The sequence below is a fragment of the Scyliorhinus canicula genome, chromosome 22 (genome assembly GCF_902713615.1).
Source record: "Scyliorhinus canicula chromosome 22, sScyCan1.1, whole genome shotgun sequence".
In the NCBI taxonomy this organism is placed as follows: Eukaryota; Metazoa; Chordata; class Chondrichthyes; order Carcharhiniformes; family Scyliorhinidae; genus Scyliorhinus; species Scyliorhinus canicula.
The window spans coordinates 9,647,836-9,669,453 of record NC_052167.1 but is presented as its reverse complement, the minus strand read 5'-3'; the positions used below and the strand labels follow the sequence as shown (position 1 = coordinate 9,669,453).

At 47.1% G+C, this 21,618-nt stretch overlaps 1 protein-coding gene across 1 annotated transcript in view; it reads left to right on the top strand.

The window, feature by feature from the left end:
- Positions 1-15,861, top strand: part of LOC119956152 (pro-neuregulin-3, membrane-bound isoform-like) — a 427,157-nt gene extending 411,296 nt beyond the window's left edge. The window contains 4 exon segments of the mRNA XM_038783065.1: positions 1,024-1,147; positions 2,502-2,626; positions 13,785-13,970; positions 14,089-15,861. Of these exon segments, the coding sequence (XP_038638993.1) occupies positions 1,024-1,147; positions 2,502-2,626; positions 13,785-13,970; positions 14,089-14,584 (931 nt within the window). The 3' untranslated portion in view covers positions 14,585-15,861.
- The last annotated feature ends 5,757 nt before the right edge of the window (positions 15,862-21,618 follow it).

Below are 21,618 nucleotides of genomic sequence, written 5' to 3'. Positions count from 1 at the left end.
GGAATCAATGGTGGAGTGATCATAATTGAGAGATTCGCAAGATGCGATTCGCAAGAGGCCAGAATTAGAGAAGCGCAGATGTGTTCAGAGGGTTGTGAGTTTGGAGGAGATACAGAGATAGAGAGGGCAAGGCCATTAAGGGATTTGAAAACAAAGATGAGAGTTTTAAAGTGAAGCTGTTGCTTGGACGGGAGCCAATGTAGGTCAGCGAGCCCACCAGGGGAACGGGGCGGTGCACACTGGGTACACAGGCAACAGAGGCTAGTACACAGGCAACAGAGGCTAGTACACAGGCAACAGAGGCTAGTGCACAGGCAACAGAGGCTAGTGCACAGGCAACAGAGGCTAGTACACAGGCAACAGAGGCTAGTACACAGGCAACAGAGGCTAGTGCACAGGCAACAGAGGCTAGTGCACAGGCAGCACAGGCTAGTACACAGGCAACAGAGGCTAGTGCACAGGCAACAGAGGCTAGTACACAGGCAGCACAGGCTAGTACACAGGCAACAGAGGCTAGTACACAGGCAGCACAGGCTAGTACACAGGCAGCACAGGCTAGTACACAGGCAACAGAGGCTAGTACACAGGCAACAGAGGCTAGTGCACAGGCAACAGAGGCTTGTACACAGGCAACAGAGGCTAGTACACAGGCAACAGAGGCTAGTGCACAGGCAACAGAGGCTTGTACACAGGCAGCACAGGCTTGTACACAGGCAGCACAGGCTAGTACACAGGCAGCACAGGCTAGTACACAGGCAGCACAGGCTAGTGCACAGGCAACAGAGGCTAGTACACAGGCAACAGAGGCTAGTACACAGGCAGCACAGACTAGTACACAGGCAGCACAGGCTAGTACACAGGCAGCACAGACTAGTACACAGGCAACAGAGGCTAGTGCACAGGCAACAGAGGTTTCGATGATCTACAGTTTACAGGCAGTATCGACACTGATCCACTACTGACAGGCTTTTCTCATTGAAGTTTATTGTGTCAATAAGACTGTTTCATTTTATATTATAACAGGAAACAAAGACAAAAACTCCGAGATCAGGCCAAGGAAATTCGCTTTGGGAAAAGTTACAGTCTGAACACTTCTGAACTGTCCACAACAAATCACCCACAACAGAATGTGTTACAGCTGGAAAATGTAAGCAGAATGCAGCTATATGAATGACAGTTCCTGTGACAGGATGGCTCCCAATTAAATTAAAGAGGTTTTATAAGATCTACCAACAATAACTGCAGTCAGTTAATGCATGGATATTCAGTTGCTGGCTGGAACCCACACCTCTGTCCTGATTTTGCAGTTTCCTAATTGTTGCTCAAACATCCCTCAGCAGTGAACCATAGAAAGATCTGGCTCAGAATCCCTACTTTGAAACTTTATCTATTTTCTTCCAATATTCCTGGAAGTGAGTGAAATCAGAAAGCATCTCACCCTGCTGCATGCTCCATTCTGTCAACAATTTACTTCCCATTTTGCATTAAATGTAGCCAAAAATGGATTTAAAGGTTTAAAGATTTCAAGGCAAATAAGGTTTTGGATTTTCGAGAGGGAAGGGGAGTTGCACAAAGGTCAATTGGAATAAAATGCCTATTTCTGCTTGTCTACTTCCATCACCTGGGGTCCTAAAAATTGTGGGCGAAATTCTCCCCCCCCCACGACGGGTGGGAGAATAGCGGGAGGGCCTTCCCGACTTTTTTGACGCCCTCCCGCTATTCTCCCCCCCCCCGCCGAAATCCCGACACGAATCGCTGCCGCCGTTTTTTTACGGCCGGCAGCGATTCACAGCTGTTAGAAGGGCCGAAGCCCCAGCCCTTTACGACCTTTTTACGAACGGCAAACACACCTGGTCCTGCCGTTCGTAAAAACGTCGTGACCACCTGGAAAAAAATAACCATGGCACCGATTGGCACGGCAGTACCACGGCCGTGCCAAGGGTGCCATGGGCCCGCGATCGGTGCCCACCGATCGCGGGCAGCGGGCCCGATGCCCGCGCACTATTTGTCCTTCCGCCGCCCCGCAGTATCAATACGCGGGGCGGCTGAGGGGCAACCCGGACCGCGCATGCGCGGATTTCGCGCAAAAACACGATGACGTCACCCGCGCATGCGCGGGTGGAATCTGCCCACCTGCGCATGCGCGGCTGACGTCATATGACGCGTCAGCCGGCGCTAAGTCCGACAAGCGGGCTTAACGATTTTCGTTAAACCCGACTTGTCGGAGCCTCCGACGTCGGGCTGCTAGCCCCGACGGGGGACCAGAATCGGTCCCCCGTCGGGAAGGGGCGCGATGCCGTAAAACCCGCCCGGGTTTTACGGCAGTTTGACGATTTCTCCCGTTTTGGGAGAATTTCGCCCAGAATGCGGGACATTGTTGTCAATATAACTGAATGTTCCTTGTTCAGTGCAGTTACCCAGTCATGTCAGGAAACGGGCACGGAATGTGGAGCCATTTGATAAATAACTCTTGGATTTTGATCTGATGTTTTATTTTTCAGTTCACAAAGTCAGGCAGCAACATTGGGGAAGGAAGATGCAAAATTCTGGAATCAAAGTTTTCAGGTCCTGGATCCTCCCCAACTGACACATCAGCATCGACCAACCCAAAAGGCAAACTGCAAAGGTAGCACAAAGTTGGAAATATCCAAACAGAACTCAACCAATACATTTATACGTATTAGTGATAGTTGCTGGAAAAAGAGACATGTCAAAGCTTTTCATCCAGCACTCATCAAGACACTTTGCAAGAATACCAGTATCTGCAGCGTTTGGCAGATCATGGCGCTTCAGATCTGCCACCTTGCGTAAATCATCATTTGCAAATTCATTCCCCAGAGCAATGCCTTGATCAATCAGGGTTGTCATGTCAGAGTACCTTTAAGAAATGGGTGTTTATAAATCGGTGTGTATATAAATATCTGTAGTGAGAGTACCTTTAAGAAATGGGTGTTTACTACTGCAGTGATGTCAGAGAGTGGGTGGAGCTGGGCTGTCTGTCAGCGTTTTACTTTTGTTTTTGAGCAGGCTGCAGGATGCGTTTTAGTTTCATTTTCAGTGTTGGAGCTGAAGCCAGACCAAGCAGGTGTACTGCTGTTCTCTCTGTCATCTCTTGATCATTTGGTGCATTCAGAATTCTAAATGTTTTCAGTAGTGACTCTAACCTGATGTGCTTCTGGTAAAAGGTGTTTTAAAGTTGTATGGATGTTTAAAGGAAAGCTTAAATGATTACTTAGTGTTGTAGTCTTTGGGGGTTGTATTTGAATCAATGGTTGCTAAGATGTTCACTGTATGTTTTAAAAAGGTTAACTTGAGTTCATAGAATAAACATTGTTTTGCTTTTGAAAAATACTTTTCCATTTCTGCTGTACCACTCCTGTAGAGTGGGCCGTGTGCTTCCCATACCACAATCTATTAAAAGTCGTGGGTCAGGTGAACTCCATGATACACTTTGGGGTTCTCTAAACCCTGGCCCAGAACAAATTGGGGGCATGTCCGGGATAAAAGTCTATCTATTGGATTGGCTTTGTGAATTTAAGGACAGTGAGGAGTGAGCAAATTGTGGTTGCTTTTCAGGTGTGGTATTTCAGCTTAAGTAGGGAGTGCATTGTGGACAATGGCTCTTTCAGAGGTGGAGGTGGAGACGGTCACACGCAGTACCTTACCGACAGAGAATAAAAGCAGACTGTTAGATTTGGCAAAAACATTGCAGTTAACATTACCTGACAAAATGCGAAAAGACAAGGTAATTATGGTGGTGGCGAAGCATTTAAAGTTGCCTGAGATACAGTCTGACCCATTGTAAATGGCAAAAATTCAGTTACAAATTAAACAAATGGAATATGAGAAAGAATTAAAGCAGCTTGAATACAAAAGAGAGGAAAAAGAAAGAGAGAGAGAGAGCAGAAAGAGGAAGAGATAGAGCGGAAAGAGAAAGAGAGAGGGGGGGGGGAAGGAGAGAGAAGAAAGGAGAGAAAGAAGAATCCAAGCAGAACATAAAGAAAGAGAAAAGGAGATACAGATCAGGGAAAAAGATAGAGAGAGTTTGAACTTCATAAAATGGCCATGAAACATGACAGTCAGTTAAAATTGGCAGACATAAAGGGAAACGTACAGTTGGATGATCGTGATGAAGATAGTGAGAAAGAGCGTCACAGTCTAAGGCTTGGTGGGATCTATTAAAATATGTCCAAGCATTGCCAATGTTTGACGAGAAGGAGGTGGAAGCCTTTTTCATTTCATTTGAGAAGGTAGCTAAACAAATGAAATGGCCACAAGACATGTGGGTATTACTGATTCAAACAAAGCTGATAGGCAGGGTGAGTGAAGTGTTTGCATCACTACCAGGGGAAGGTATCTGGGACATTTGGGGAGGTGAAAAAAATCCATCTTAGGTGTATAAGAACTAGTGCCTGAAGCTTACAGACAAAGGTTTAGAAATTTAAGGAAAGAATTTGGTCAAACATACATGGAGTTTGAAAGGCTCAGAGTAATTTTGATAGGTGGATAAGGGCTTTGAAAATAGACCAAACGTATGAAGCTCTCAGAGAAATTATACTTTTGGAGGAGTTTTAAAATTCAATTCCTGATGTAGTGAGAACTCATGTGGAAGAGCAGAGGGTTAAAACTGCGAGATTAGCAGCAGAAATGGCAGATGATTATGAATTAGTTCATAAATCAAAGCTTGGTTTCTGACATCAATTTCAGCCTGTGAGGGATAGAAACTGGGGACATGAGAAATACTCAAGTGGTAAAGATAAAGGTGATCTGACGGGAGATAATAAGGATAGTACACCTCAGATTTAAAAAGAAATCCAGGAGGTTGGAAAACACATGAAAAGTTTCAAATGTTTTCACTCTAATAAACTAGGCCATGTAAAGTCACAGTGTTGGTGGTTGAAGAAAAGCACTGGGAAGGCTGATGTGGTAAAACAGGAGATGACAGTGGGGCATTGTTAAAGCGGTAAATGAAAGCCCAAGTGAAGCGAAGGAGGTGCAAAAGATTGTACAGCCTGATCAAGAGGTGATTGATAAGAAGGTGCCATATCTCTTTAAATAATTTACTTCTGGGGGCAGCACGGTGGCACAGTGGTTAGCATTGCTGCATCACGGCGCATCACGGCGCCGAGGTCCCAGGTGCGATCCCGGCTCTGGGTCACTGTCCGTGTGGAGTTTGCACATTCTCCCTGTGTTTGCGTGGGTTTCGCCCCCACAACCCAAAGATGTGCAGGCAGGTGGATTGGCTACGCTAAGTTGCTCCTTAATTAGAAAAAATGAATTGGGTACACTATTTTAAGAGATACGGGAGCTAGTCAATCTTTAATGAGGAGTTATGTAGTTTGAGAAGAATGTTGCCAGAAAAGGTGGTAATATGTGTAATTCAGGGGAAGAGGAGTAGTGTTCCATTATATAAGGTAAGGTTGGAAAGTCCAGTGAAGAGTGGTGAAGTGGTAGTAGGAGAAACTATATTGTCCAGGATTACAGTTTATCTTGGGTAATGATATAGCTGGATCGCAGGTGGGAGAGATGCCTACTGCGGTTGATAAACCAGTGGAAAAGCAGACAGCTGAAGTGTTGAAGGATGAATATCCTGGGATTATTCCAATTTGTGTAGTAACAAGGTTGCAAAGTCACAGGTAAAGACAAGAGGAGAAATCAAAGAGTAAAGATGAAAATGATTTTTGATTAGAGATTGTAAAAGAACAAGAACAGGCGGATATTTTTAGTTCAGGAAAATTGGCGGAGTTACAACAAAATGATGGAGAAATAAAATGGATGTATCAGAAAGCACATACGGAAGAAAAATCTGAGTGTATACCTGAGTGTTCTTACCGTAAAAGTGATGTCTTGATGACAAAATGGAGAGACCTTTACATATGCAGGTGTTTGAAAAGTGGGCAGAAGTTCATCAAGTAGTATTGCCGATAGGGTATAGAAAAGAGATGTTGCGAATTGCACATGACCAGTGGGAGGTCATTTGAGAATAAGGAAAACTCAGCCAACCTAAAATCCAGAAACATTTTTATTGGCCTGGACTACATAAAGATGTAGTTAAATTTTGTCAATCATGTCACAAGTATCAAGTGATAGGGAAACCTCAAGCAGTGATAAAACCAGCGCCCTTAATACCCATTCCAGCATTCAAGGAACCTTTTACAAGGAACCTAATTGATTGTGTAGGACCGCTTCCTAAAATGAAAAGTGGGAATCTATGGGCGCGATTCTCCGCAAATGTGGCGAGTTTAAAGGCTGCCGTGAAACTGGCCGTGTTTCACGACAGCCTCCGCGCCCCCTCCCGGGACCTGATTCTCCCCCCTGGGTGGGGCTAGCAGCGGGGCCCCGTGAAGCACGGCATCGCGGGCTTAGCGACCATCGCTAAACCCGCGTGCCAAGCGTCACGGCGGCTGACACGCACGATGATGTCAGCGGCGCATGCGTGGGTTGGACGGCTCCAACCCGCGCATGCACGGATGACGTCATCACGCATATGCGTCAAACCCACGCATGCGCGGGACGTCATGCCCCTCAGCCGCCCCGCGGACTGATCCTGCGGGGCGGCGGAGGAACAAATAGTTCCAAGGGTGGCATGGGCCTGCGATCGGTGGGCACCGATCGCGGGCAGCGGGTCCAATACCCGCGATCGATGCCCACCGATCGCAGGCCCATGCCACCCTTGGCACGGCCGTGGTGCGGCCGTGCCAATCGGTGCCATGGTTGTCCGGGACGGCACTTTGCGGCCGTTTTCACGAACGGTGAGAGCAGGTGTGTTTGCGTTCGTGAAAATAGCTGTAAAGGCCTGGGAACTCGGCCCATCGGCCTGGGGAGAATTGCTGTTCGCCGTAAAAAATGGCGAGCAGCGTTTCGTGTCGTGGTGCGGCCGTGGGGGGGGGAGAATAGCGGGAGGTCGGGAAAAATGTCGGGAAGGCCCTCCCGCTATTCTCCGACCCGTCGTGAGCAGCGGAGAATCGCGCCCACTATCTTTTGACTATAATGGATGCGTCCACTAGCTTTCCAGAGGCCATTCCAATACGAAATATTACAGCTAAAAAGATTGTGGAGGAGTTACTTAAATTCTTTACTAGATATGGACTACCCACAGAAATACAATCAGATCAAGGATCAAATTTTACCTTGAGTTATTCAAAGAAGTTATGGATAGCTTCGGAATAAAACAATTTAAATCAACTGCGTACCATCCAGAATCGCAGGGAGCGTTAGAAAAGTGGCATCAGACATTAAAGACAATGTTGAGGGCTTATTGTCATGATTATCCAGAGGATTGGGATAAAGGAATTCCATTCATACAGTTTCCAATTAGGGATGCACCTAATGAGTCAACCAAATTTAGTCCATTTGAACTAATTTTCGGTTATGAGGTAAGAGGACCACTTAAATTGATTAAGGAAAAATTGGTGAGTGAGAAATCAGAAATTACACGATTGGATTACATGTCAAATTTTAGGGAACGATTAAATTGGATTACATGTCAAATTTTAGGGAACGATTAAATAGAGCAGGTGAATTGGCTGGACAACATTTAAAAGTTGCACAAAATGTGATGAAACGGGTAGCGGACAAGAAATCCAAAGTTCGTAGTTTTGCCAGTGGAGATAAAGTTTTAGTGTTGTTACCAGTGGTAGGTGAACCTCTAAAAGCTAGGTTTTGTGGACCTTATCAGATTGAAAGGAAATGAACGGAGGTGAATTATTTGATAAAAATGCCAGATAGAAGGAAGACTCACCGAGTGTGTCATGTGAATATGCTTAAAAGGTAATTTGAAAGGGAAGGAGAGAAAAAGGAGGAGGTTTTAATGATTCTAACTCAAAGTGATGAACTAAATCCAGATGACTGTGAATTTGACATACCTCCAATTAACTTGGAAAATTAGGATGTTCTTAAAAATTGGAATAAATTGTTGAGTTACCTTCCAGAGGAAAAACAAACTGACCTAAAAGAGTTATTGATATCACGTGGGCAAGTTTGTAGAGATAAATTGGGAAGTACTAAAATGGTTATACATGATGTAGATGTGGGAAATGCTGTTCCAATCAAACAACATCCATATCAACTTAACCCATTAAAATTGGCACAGATTAACAAAGAGATTGAGAGTATGCTTCAAAATTTTAATTGAAGTGGGTTGCAGCCAATGGAGCTCACCCATAGTGATGGGTACCTAAACCAGGCGGTACCCAATGGTTGTATGTGGACTATAGAAAGGTTAATGCAGTTAATCCCACATTTGGAGGATTGCATTGAGAAAGTGGGACAATCAGCTTTTATTTCCAAACTGGATATACTTAAAGATTTCTGGCAGGTACCTTTATCCGAAAGGGCGAAGGAGATTTCAGCTTTTGTGACTCCAGATGATATAGACCAATTCAAAGTGATGCCATTTGTCATGAAAAACGCCCTAGCCTCATTTCAATGGTTAACTAACAAAGTCGTTTCAGGATTACCCAATTGTGCGGTAGACATCGATCTGGTAATTTTCAGCCAGACATGGACAGAACATTTAAAACATCTGATGGAGTTATTTGATCGACTTCAGGAGACAGGTCTGGTGATAGACCTAGCCAAAAGTGAATTTGGAAAAGGACAAGTCACTTTCCTTGGCCATACAATCGGACAGGGTTTAATGGTGACACAGGATGTGAAACCAACAGTTGTTGAGGAGTTTTCAACACCCTCGAGACAAAGGGAAATAATGTGATTTTTTGGCATGAGTGGATTTGATGAACATTTGTGCAAAGGTTTTGTAGCATGGTTGCTCCACTTATGGACTTGCTGAACATCTAAAATTTCAGTGGAAAGCGGACTTTCAACATGCATTTGACTGCCTGAAAGCTGTAATAACCAATTCTCGTGTCGGAGAATTACAAGGGACTCTGTGATCAGATTGAACTAAAGTATCTGACTTTAAGGAGAAATGCTGAGGGTAGAGAAATGGACGGATCGTGCAGAGACCTTCTTGTTCAAAGAGACTGTCAATCGAGAAGGATTTCAGTTGGAGGAAGAAGAATAAAAATGGACTATATTATTATACCTGTTTGCGTGTGTTTTCTTTGCAACAAAAAGGTATATTTATAGTGTGCATTTCTTAAAGGATAGTGGAAAGGTGAAAAATGAAACCATCTTGAAATTGATGGTTTATTTATTTTTTCTTGGGGGTAGGTGTCATGTGAGAATACCTTTAAGAAATGGATGTTTATAAATGGGTGTGCATATAAATATCTGTAGTGAGAGTACCTTTAAGAAATGGGTGTTTACTACTGCAGTGATGTCAGAGAGTGGGTGGAGCTGGGTTTTTGTCAGCTTTTTACTTTCATTTTTGAGCAGGCTGCGGGGTGTGTTTTAGTTTTGTTTTCAGTGTTGGAGCTGAAGCCAGACAGAGCAGGTGTACTGCTGTTCTCTCTGCCATAAAAAGACTATCTCTTGATCATTTGGTGAATTCAGAATTATAAATGTTTTCAGTCATGACTTTAACCTGATGTGCTTCTGGTGAAAGGTGTTTTTAAGTCGTATGGGTGTTTAAAGGAAAGCTTAAATGATTACTTAGTGTTGTAGTCTTTGGGAGTTGTATTTGAATCAATGGTTGCTAAGTTGTTCACTGTATGTTTTAAAAAGGTTAACTTGAGTTCAGAGAATAAACATTGTTTTTCTTTTAAAAAATACTTTTCCATTTCTGCTGTACCACACCTGTAGAGTGGGCTGGGTGCTCCCCATACCATAATCTATTCAAAGTTGTGGGTCAGGTGAACTCCATGATACACTTTGGGGTTCTCTAAACCCTTGCCCATAACAGGGTCAAGCAGCTTGGTTTAAATTTCAAACAATGGTTGGCAGTTATCTGTCAGTCACCATCAACTGGTACATCCTCCATGGCAATGTGTCGACCAACCAGAGTCCAATTGCCATCAAATTAGCATTTCCTTTTCGTACAGTGTAAATTGTTGTTTTCCCCTTATATCGGTATTCAAATGTCCTAATGAGTGCAAGATGAGAAACTTCAACATGTCTCTTTTTTCAGCAACACTCAAAACATTTAAAGGAAAGTTCCTGATTTTAAAATTCCTTCCATACTGTCCCTATTTCTTAGGGCAAGTATAACATGGGTTAAATACAGAGTAAAGCTCCCTCGACACTGTCTCCATCAAACACTCCCAGGACAGGTACAGCACGGGGTTAGATACAGAGTAAAGCTCCGTCTACACTGTCCCCACCAAACACTCCCAGGACAGGTACAGCACGGAGTTAGATACAGAGTAAAGCTCCCTCTACACTGTCCCCATCAAACACTCCCAGGACAGGTACAGCACGGGGTTAGATACAGAGTAAAGCTCCCTCGACACTGTCTCCATCAAACACTCCCAGGACAGGTACAGCACGATTAGATACAGAGTAAAGCTTCCTCGACACTGTCCCCATCAAATACTCTCAGGACAGGTACAGCACGGGGTTAGATACAGAGTAAAGCTCCCTCTACACTGTCCCTATCAAACACTCCCAGGACAGGTACAGCACAGGGTTAGATACAGAGTAAAGCTCCATCTACACACCCCATCAAACACTCCCAGGACAGGTACAGCACGGGATTAGATACAGAGTAAAGCTCCCTCTACACTGTCCCCATCAAACACTCCCAGGACAAGTACAGCACGGGGTTAGATGCAGAGGAAAGCTCCCTCTACACTGTCCCCATCAAACACTCTAAGGACAGGTACAGCACGGGGTTAGATACAGAGGAAAGCTCCCTCTACACTGTCTCCATCAAACACTCTAAGGACAGGTACAGCACGAGGTTAGATCCAGAGGAAAGCTCCATCTACACTGTCCCCAACAAACTCTCCCAGAACAGGTATAGCACAGGGTTAGATACAGAGGAAAGCTCCATCTACACTGACCCCATCAAACACTCCCAGGACTGGTAAACCATGAGGTTAGTTATAGCGTGAAGCAGCACGGTAGCATTGTGGATAGCGCAATTGTTTCACAGCTCCAAGGTCCCAGGTTCGATTCCGACTTAGGTCACTGTCTGTGCGGAGTCTGCACATCCTCCCTGTGTGTGCGTGGGTTTCCTCAGGGTGCTCCGGTTTCCTCCCACAGTCCAAAGATGTGCAGGTTAGGTGGGTTGGCCATGATAAATTACCCTTAGTGACCAAAATTGCTCTTAGTGTTGGGTGGGGTTACTGGGTTATGGGGATAGGGTGGAGGTGTTGACCTTGGGTAGGGCGCTCTTTCCAAGAGCCGGTGCAGACTCGATGGGCCGAATGGCCTCCTTCTGTACTTTAAATTCTATGATAATCTCTGATTGGTACTGTCAATGGCGGTAGATATCAGGACAAATATATTTTCAGTTTTCATCATACTTCAAAATGTGGAGATGCCGGCGCTGGACTGGAATGGGCACAGTAATATTAATAATCTTTATTATTGTCGCAAGTGGGTGGCACGGTAGCACAGTGGTTAGCACTGTTGCTTCACAGCTCCAGGTTCCCAGGTTCGATTCCTGGCTTGGGTCACTGTCTGGAGTCTGCACGTTCTCCCCGTGTCTGCGTGGGGTTCCTCCGGATGCTCCGGTTTCCTCCCACAAGTCCCGAAAGACATGCTGTTAGGTGAATTGGACATTCTGAATTCTCCCTCCGTATACCCGAACAGGTGCCGGAATGTGGCGACGAGGGGATTTTCACAATAACATCATTGCAGTGCAATGTAAGCCTACTTGTGACAATAAAGATTATTAAATTATGAAGAAGGCTTACATTATCACTGCAATGAAGTTACTGTGAAAAACCCCTAGTCGCCACATTCTGGCACCCGTTTGGGTACACAGAGGGAGAATTCAGGATGTCCAATTCACCTAACAACACGTCTTTTGGGACTTGTGGGAGGAAATCGGAGCACCCAGAGGAAACCCACGCAGATGCGGGGAGATCGTGCAGACTCCACACAGACAGTGACCCAAGCCGGGAATCAAACCTGGGACCCTGGAGCTGTGAAGCACCAGTGCTAACCACTGTGCTACCGTGCCGCCCATATAAAGTCTCACAACACCAAGTTAAAGTCCAACAGGTTTATTTGAAATCAGAAGCTTTCGGAGCGCTGCTCCTTCATCAGGTGAAGTCAGTTCACCTGACTTTAACCTGGTGCTGTTAAATTTCTTATACTTCATGTTTAATTTGGGGTATTTGTCGGTCGTCGCCAGGGGTTGTGGCGTCGAAGATGGGAGTTGAAAGTCAGTGGGACACATTGCAGGTCCTGTACTCTCTGGGTGTACAAGGAGAACCAGGGTGTACCAGGTAACAATCAGTTACCTGGTTAACAGTCTCTGCACAATTCACCTCATGCAGCTCATACCCTGATAACTGGTCCTCTTCACCTGGACACCTCACCAGACATGTGTCATTCTGCAAGTAGCTGGCCTCATCCCAAGAAGCAGTTTTCAATCAAACAATACAGGGTAAAAATAAGAACAAGAAAGAATAGTAAATATCATCGGTAGAATTAGACTGGCAATTGAGAAAACAATTGTTCGGACATTTGGCAAATCAACACACTGCAAACAGGATCTCGAGTCTGGGCAGTCAGGGAGCAAGAGTCATTTTCTGATGGTGATTTAGTCTCAATTAGAAAGTCTAAGGGAGTGAATTCCGTTTTAAATGGCTTTGGCTTGTTATTGTGATGTAAAGAAAGACACTGGGCTGTATTCTCCGGTCGCTGACTCCGAAACCGCATTGGGCGAACGGCCTGAGAATCACAATTCCCAACCCAATCGGGGGCGGCGCCGCTTTCGTGAGGCTCTGCCCCCTCCAAAGCAGCGTACTGGCCATTGCCTGAGCCCCCCCCCCCCCCCCCCCCGCTGCTTCGCCCCCGACAGGCCGGGTTCCCGACGGCGCAGGACACGTATGGTCTCACCCATCAGGAACCCAGCGTGGTGGCTGAGGACTCAGTCCCGCGCCTCCACAGTCGGGGCAGGGGTGATCTGAGGGCACGGGGGGGACATTATTCGGGGCTGGGGGCGGTCGTGGGCCATCCAGAGGGGGGGACTATTTCGTGGGCCAGGTCCGCCATGCACATGCGCGGCCATGGATCTGGCAATTCTCTGGGACGTATCGGCAACTGGAGCCCGGTGCTCTACGCTGCCGTCCTGCTAGCCCCCAGCAAAACAGGGAATCGGTAGCTGCTTTGCGCCAGTTTCCCACCGTTCCCACGCCAGCATGGGGACATAGTCTCCAAATCGGAGAATCCAGCCCACTGCTTCTCACTTCCTGGACAATGGTTCACAGGTGATGATGATGAAGATTCACAAAGTAATGACCCAGAACTGTTTGTAACCTCTCGTGACAAACCTTCGGAATTCTCACTGTTATCCTGCATTTTGTGATTTGCAGTTTGAAAGTTGCAGAAAGTTGTAGAATGAACAGCAAAGGCCCAAAGCGTAGTGGACATACCCAATATAGTCAGCAACTCTCTTACCCCTCAGACCTCTCCCTCCCTCCTCACCCTCTGTACATCATCTTGGACCTGGTGGATCAGGGAGGCGATGAGAAATTCCAGCACTCTGGCAACAACAATGGCACATTCCTGGAGTTAAACAGCACAGACAGTGTCACCAAACTCACAGGGGCTGGGACAGAACACAGTGCCGCAGGGCAATATTGGGGGGCTGTTGCCATTGGGACAGAAATTCCAGCATTCCATCATTTTCTGCACTTTGCCACAGTTTGGACCCAAGGGATTAATCACTCATTTAAATATTGTGTGGCCACTCTAATTTCCCACAGGTATTGTCCATCCTCCTCCCTTAGTCCGAGGCAACTGGGCAGATTGTCATCGAAAGTCAGTCCAGGACCAGCTGCACCTTTAACACAGGGTCCACTGAGTGCAGTTGTAGAACCTCCAGACTCAAGGTCTCCCAGTACAGATAGCCAGATTCAAGCTTCAACCAAGGATTGCTTAGTCAACAAAGGGTAGGTACCTGGTTTTGTTGATTCCCAGTCTGTGTTAAACAGCTAATTGTCCCTTCGCGCTGTGAACATTTATCGCTGACTCTCTGATTTGTTTTCACCAATTCTTATCATTTTTTAGACCTTCAGTCACTTGTTGGAAATCTCCTGAAACGTCTCTTACTGTTCTGCATCCCGCACCTTCCCTCCGAGCTATCCAGCTTTGTGCTTTGGAGTTCAAAGATAAAAACGTGGCTCCTCACTGCTGGGCAGCCTCAGTTCCTGTAACTCCATCGATGGGAGAGAAGAGTTGTGTCCAGGTCCAGATGAAGAATCCGGTGTCTGACAGCCCTGAGCTTTACTCTCAGTCCCTTCATCCCGGGTTGGTTACTGCCAGCGCACCCAATACCCCAGTCCATGGAGTAGAGCACCAACAAGTGGAGATGTTGCTTCAGAATGCACAGCAACAGATCCAGATCTTGGCATATGCCAGTCGAAAGGCTGAGGACTATGAACTGATTAACGAGTGTGAGGAGCGTGCAAGTGAAAATACGGCATTTCTGCCAGTGGTTTCTGCCGAGGAGATGCCATTTCTGGTGAGACAGGAACAGTACAGAGACTGCGATTTAGGGAAGTGACATTCTGGTAACTACTTTCATCACATTGTGAAACTGGGCAAAGGAGAGAATAAGAAAAAAAGAGAAATTATTTATATGCATTTATTTAAAGCATTTAATTAGAAACCAAATAGTCAGTTGCCCCCATAGTGGTTTATGGAAACTATTTTGTATTGTTTTATCAAATAACTTTTCTTTTGTTCTGGTGAAGATCTTAGTGCCTATTATTCCCAATGGCTGTGTGTATGGCTGTATTTCACTGAACGTCATCGGGATTAAAGGGCGTGTCAGCTCCTTCTCTGCCACACAACCTCACATTCAAAAACTAAATGGTATTTTGGACATTTCCACTGCCATTCTGATCGGTCAGGTCTGGGATATAAGCTACACAGGACAGAGAGAGTTAGACCAGTGATTAACACAGTCCTGTACTGTAGTATGATGCACACTCCAGCTGATTGGCTGCAATCCAGAATGGGTTTAACCTCTGGGTCTTGTTGAATGGAAAGTTCTGGAATGACCACCACTGGTTCAGAGAAATCATATGAAAGAGAAAGCTTGGAATTCCCCCCAAATAACAGCACTCTGCCCCTGCTAGGTAACCCTGGAAACCCTAGTAAACAGCGCTGTACCCCTGCTGGGTAACCCTGAAAACCCCAGTAAACAGCGCTGTACCCCTGCTGGGTAACCCTGGAAACTCCAGTAAACAGCGCTGCACCCCTGCTGGGTAACCCTGGAAACCCCAGTAAAACACGCTGTACCCCTGCTGAGTAACCCTGGAAACCCCAGTAAAACACGCTGTACCCCTGCTGAGTAACCCTGGAAACCCCAGTAAACAGCACTCTGCCCCTGCTGAGTAACCCTGGAAACCCCAGTAAACAGCGCTGTACCCCTGCTGGGTAACCCTGGAAACCCCAGTAAAACACGCTGTACCCCTGCTGAGTAACCCTGGAAACCCCAGTAAAACACGCTGTACCCCTGCTGAGTAACCCTGGAAACCCCAGTAAACAGCGCTGTACCCCTGCTGGGTAACCCTGGAAACCCCAGTAAAACACGCTGTACCCCTGCTGAGTAACCCTGGAAACCCCAGTAAACAGCGCTGTACCCCTGCTGGGTAACCCTGGAAACCCCAGTAAACAGCGCTGTACGCCTGCTGGTAACTCTGGAAACCCCATGTGGTGAATGTATTGCATTGACCATTCACCATGTATGTAACTGTAACACGCTGTTGCCCATGAGGGCTCCACCTATGGACCATTGTAAGGTATTACCTGTGATGCGTCATGTTGGTGCCTTGTGGGCTCCGCCCCTGGCTCCTCCCCTTGAGGGGAGGTATAAAGAGCAGTAGCCCTGTAGGCGGCTCTCCGTAACAGAGCAGTCGCAGGCAGGCACTGTTCTAGTCGATTAAAGTCACAGTTTACTTCCACTCCTTGTTTCATGTGAGTTGATGGTCGTATCACCCCAGTAAAACAGCGCTGTACCCCTGCTGGGTAACTCTGGAAACCCCAGTAAAACAGCGCTGTACCCCTGCTGGGTAACCCTGGAAACCCCAGTAAAACAGCACTGTACCCCTGCTGGGTAACTCTGGAAACCCCAGTAAAACAGCGCTATACCCCTGCTGGGTAACCCTGGAAACCCCAGTAAAACAGCGCTGTACCCCTGCTGGGTAACTCTGAAATCCCCAGTAAAACAGCGCTGTACCCCTGCTGGATAACCCTGGAAACCCCAGTAAAACAGCGCTGTACCGCTGCTGGATAACCCTGGAAACCCCAATAAAACAGCGCTGTACCCCTGCTGAGTAACCCTGGAAACCCCAGTAAAACAGCTCTGTACCCCTGCTGGGTAACCCTGGAAACCCCAGTAAAACAGCGCTATCCCCCTGCTGTTCTCCAATGGCGTGTGTTGGCAAAGATCTGGGTCGTTGAGTAATATTGGTCCAGCAAAGCCCAGTATTGTTGCCTCGGTCACCCCATCGAAGGGCATTTAGTTTGAGCTGAATGTTTAACTTGAGGTCAGTTATCCTTTGGTTCTAACTCCAGAACATCAGATGCAATCAGGCGAGTGCTGGAGGCTGTAAAAGCCCCAATAGTCAGGAGGGTCCAGCACAGAATGGGCTTCATGTATGGATTTAATTCAACATCGTTCCAGCATTGTGCGCAATCAGTGTAAAGGCTACGCACCCAGAGGGCCATCCTTCTCCCACCATCGCCATTGCCCTGCCTGGCAACACCCCTGCTCCATCCTCACCACTTCCTTACCCGTCACCTCGCCCTAACCATCATCTCCCCCTTCCACTCTCTCCCCCCCCCCCCCCCCTGCCCTCCACCCCCAATCTACCACCATTGTCCAAGCTTCAGCTACTGGGACTTTGCAGAGCAGGTGGTCTCACTAACCTCATTCAGATAATTTGACCAGTTGGTGCAGGTGATTGGGGCCTTTTCATCACCATAAACTTGTTGGATCCCATGATGTATGGATTAAAAATAATTCAAAAATCTTCCTTCAGCCTCTTCCATTCTGCCTTTTCCTTAGGTGTTGCTCCAAGTGTTTCTTGCAAACAATTTCTCTTTTAGGATACTGGGACATGGGTATCACTGGCCAGACCAACATTTATTACACATCCCTAATTTCCCTCGAGGAGGTGCTGCTCAAATGCCTTCTTGAACTGCTGCAGTCCACATGGTGTAGGTACATCCATAGTGCTGTTAGGGAGGGCGTTCCAGGATTTTCACCCAGCGATGACTCATAGTAACATGAACAGGAAGCGAGATGGTGGCAAGTCACTGCCGATAAGACTGTGGGTAACTGCCTAGTACCTCGGGTAGTGGGGATCGGGAGGAGGAGGAACAGGATACAGAACTTCTGACACTGTTACAGGTTTCATTGTCCATAAGAACAGTACTAGCATTTGGTTCCCCTGAATGGGCAACAGGGGCACCATGGCGAGTCCCTCTAGTAATATGCAATCGATATGCCAATGAGAATCGGTGAGTGGAACCCATACCCCAGTGAGAGTCAGTGTGTGTGGGACCCGTACCCCAGTGAGAGTCAGTGTGTGTGGGACCTGTACCCCAGTGAGAGTCAGTGTGTGTGGGACCCGTACCCCAGTGAGAGTCAATGTGTGTGGGACCTGTACCCCAGTGAGAGTCAGTGTGTGTGGGACCCGTACCCCAGTGAGCGTCAGTGTGTGTGGGACCCGTACCCCAGTGAGAGTCAGTGTGTGTGGGACCTGTACCCCAGTGAGAGTCAGTGTGTGTGGGACCTGTACCCCAGTGAGAGTCAGTGTGTGTGGGACCCGTACCCCAGTGAGAGTCAGTGTGTGTGGGGCCCGTACCCCAGTGAGAGTCAGTGTGTGTGGGACCCGTACCCCAGTGAGAGTCAGTGTGTGTGGGACCTGTACCCCAGTGAGAGTCAGTGTGTGTGGGACCCGTACCCCAGTGAGAGTCAGTGTGTGTGGGACCCATACCCCAGTGAGAGTCAGTGTGTGTGGGACCTGTACCCCAGTAAGAGTCAGTGTGTGTGGGACCCATACCCCAGTGAGAGTCAGTGTGTGTGGGGCCCGTACCCCAGTGAGAGTCAGTGTGTGTGGGACCCGTACCCCAGTGAGAGTCAGTGTGTGTGGGACCTGTACCCCAGTGAGAGTCAGTGTGTGTGGGACCCGTACCCCAGTGAGAGTCAGTGTGTGTGGGACCCATACCCCAGTGAGAGTCAGTGTGTGTGGGACCTGTACCCCAGTAAGAGTCAGTGTGTGTGGGACCCATACCCCAGTGAGAGTCAGTGTGTGCGGGGCCCGCACCCCAGTGAGAGTCAGTGTGTGTGGGACCCATACCCCAGTGAGAGTCAGTGTGTGTGGGGCCCGTACCCCAGTGAGAGTCAGTGTGTGTGGGACCCGTACCCCAGTGAGAGTCAGTGTGTGTGGGACCCGTACCCCAGTGAGAGTCAATGTGTGTGGGACCTGTACCCCAGTGAGAGTTAGTGTGTGTGGGACCCATACGCCAGTGAGAGTCAGTGTGTGTGGGACCCGCACCCCAGTGAGAGTCAGTGTGTGTGGGACCTGTACCCCAGTGAGCGTGAGTGTGTGTGGGACCCATACCCCAGTGAGAGTCAGTGTGTGTGGGGCCCGTACCCCAGTGAGAGTCAGTGTGTGTGGGGCCTGTACCCCAGTGAGAGTCAGTGTGTCTGGGACCCATACCCCAGTGTGAGTCAGTGTGTGTGGGACCCGTACCCCAGTGAGAGTCAGTGTGTGTGGGACCTGTACCCCAGTGAGAGTCAGTGTGTGTGGAACCCGTACCCCAGTGAGAGTCAGTGTGTGTGGGACCCGTACCCCAGTGAGAGTCAGTGTGTGTGGAACCCGTACCCCAGTGAGAGTCAGTGTGTGTGGGACCCGTACCCCAGTGAGAGTCAGTGTGTGTGGGACCCATACGCCAGTGAGAGCCAGTGTGTGTGGGACCCGTACCCCAGTGAGAGTCTGTATGTGGGACCCGTACCCCAGTGAGAGTCAGTGTGTGTGGGACCCGTAGCCCAGTGAGAGTATGTGTGGTTCTTATTAAACACAGGAAAACGATCGTTCAGTATCAATGTTCCATTGGTTAGTTTATATTTAAAAGTAAATAATTTTAAACATTGCAGTGTGAAGCAACTTCATCTCATTTACTGCCTCGGCCTTTAAGCAGATGGAATCCCAGATTAAATGTTGTCACCTTTCCCAGTTTCAATAGGAGCCCTTCTCAAAGTCTCAATACTATAATCTGATGAATGCTCTTCTTAATTTGAAATAAACCCAAGTGCGAGCAAGTTGCTTACGTGAATGTGGGCGCTGGCACTGATCCTAGTTTCCCGTTTTCTCACTGCAGATCTCGCTGTGCAAATGTTGGGGCCAATAGTCCAATCCTGCAATAGTTTGTGTTACTGACTGTGGCCAGGCACCTTTTGTTTGACCCGTTATTGCTGCACAGTCCCTCTCTCTCATTAATGCAGTTTTATACTGTGCTGTTCCTAACCAATGATGACACAGCACACTACATTTGCTCTTCAAGACCGGGGGCGGGGGGGGGGGGGGGGGGGGATGAGTCATTTGGATCACTATTGCAAACTGTGGCTCATTTGAATAATGTGGCTTTTCCAAAGTGACCGATTGATGAGGGAAGCTGGATGAATTTACTGTTTTGATGCTTATTGAGCCAATTATATACTGGTGTAAGTCACTGTTTTATAATCCCTCTCATTAATGTTGATATTTTTTAATTAACCTGTGCAATTCTGATTCTATCATTCTGAGGTAGATCCTTTATTTTCAGCATCTGATTCTTTCTCCATCCATCTCCTGAGCTTGTTAACTCTCTCGTGTATGGGTGGCCGGGACACAATCTCATCTCAGATGGCTGTTTTTCTGCTTTGAGCTGAGACACTGAGGGTGAGAAAGCTGCTTGACTGTCCAGGATCTGCTGCTGTTCTCCCCTATCTTGGCCACCAGCTCAATCCCCTCTCCAGCCTCCTTACTCCAACAGCAACAAAGCTGATCTGCCAACCTGATGTTGCTCGAAATTGAAAGTGCTGGGTAAAGCAGATAGGAGATGGAGAGTGCTTGATGGAGTCCTCACTCAGCCTCCAGCCCAAAACACTGTCCAATGTACTTTTGAAGGTTTTAAAGATTCTGTTTGTAGCTGAGAATTCCACATCTAACCACACTTCTGCTTCAAGATAAGCTCAAAATGCCCTTGAATTTTATTGAGATAATCGAATCACAGTGAGATAATGCAAACTATCTCACTATTGCCTTAATCATGTCTAAAATGCCTTCAATTCAGTTCAGAAACTCAGTCCAGAATTATAACCCTCAGCCCTGGTAACATCCCAGTGATACTACACTGGATCATTGTACCTTGTCAAACTTCTGCATTGAGTCTCCGCATTTATATTCTCAGGTCTCCAATTACAGATTCAATTATTATTTTCACCTTTTCATCACCTTATCCACTATCCTGTCTAATCAGATCAAAGTAAACACTCTTGGCAAAAAGCGTCCTGCTTTATCAGTGTGGGGGAGAAAACAATGGGGTAATTGATCACTGGGATGAAAGAGCACGGGAGGGGGGGTAATAGTGTACTGGGGATAATAGAGCACTAGGGTATTACAGCAATGGGGTATTAGAGTGCTGGGAGTAATAGAGTACTGGGGGTAATAGAGTACTGGGGTATTAGAGTACTGGGAGTAATAGAGTACTGGGAGTAATAGAGTACTGGGAGTAATAGGGCACTGGGGTATTAGAGTACTGGGGTAATAGAGCACTGGTGTATTAGAGCACTGGGGTAATAGAGCACTGGGGTATTAGAGTACTGGGGTAATAGAGCACTGGGGTATTAGAGCACTGGGGTATTAGAGTACTGGGGTAATAGAGCACTGGGGTATTAGAGCACTGGGGTATTAGAGCACTGGGGTATTAGAGTACAGGGAGTAATAGAGTACTGGGGTAATAGAGCACTGGGAGTAATAGAGCACTGGGGTATTAGAGTACTGGGAGTAATAGAGTACTGGGAGTAATAGAGCACTGGAGTATTAGAGTACTGGGGTAATAGAGCACTGGGGTATTAGAGCACTGGGGTATTAGAGTACTGGGGTAATAGAGCACTGGGGTATTAGAGCACTGGGAGTAATAGAGTACTGGGAGTAATAGAGCACTGGGAGTAATAGAGTACTGGGAGTAATAGAGCACTGGGGGTAATAGAGCACTGGAGTATTGGAACACTGGGAGTAATAGAGTACTGGGAGTAATAGAGCACTGGGAGTAATAGAGTACTGGGGTAATAGAGCACTGGGGTATTAGAGCACTGGGGTATTAGAGCACTGGGGTATTAGAGCACTGGGAGTAATAGAGTACTGGGAGTAATAGAGTACTGGGGGTAATAGAGCACTGGGGTATTAGAGTACTGGGGTAATAGATCACTGGGGTATTAGAGTACTGGGGTAATAGAGCACTGGGGTATTAGAGCACTGGGGTATTAGAGCACTGGGAGTAATAGAGTACTGGGAGTAATAGAGCACTGGGAGTAATAGA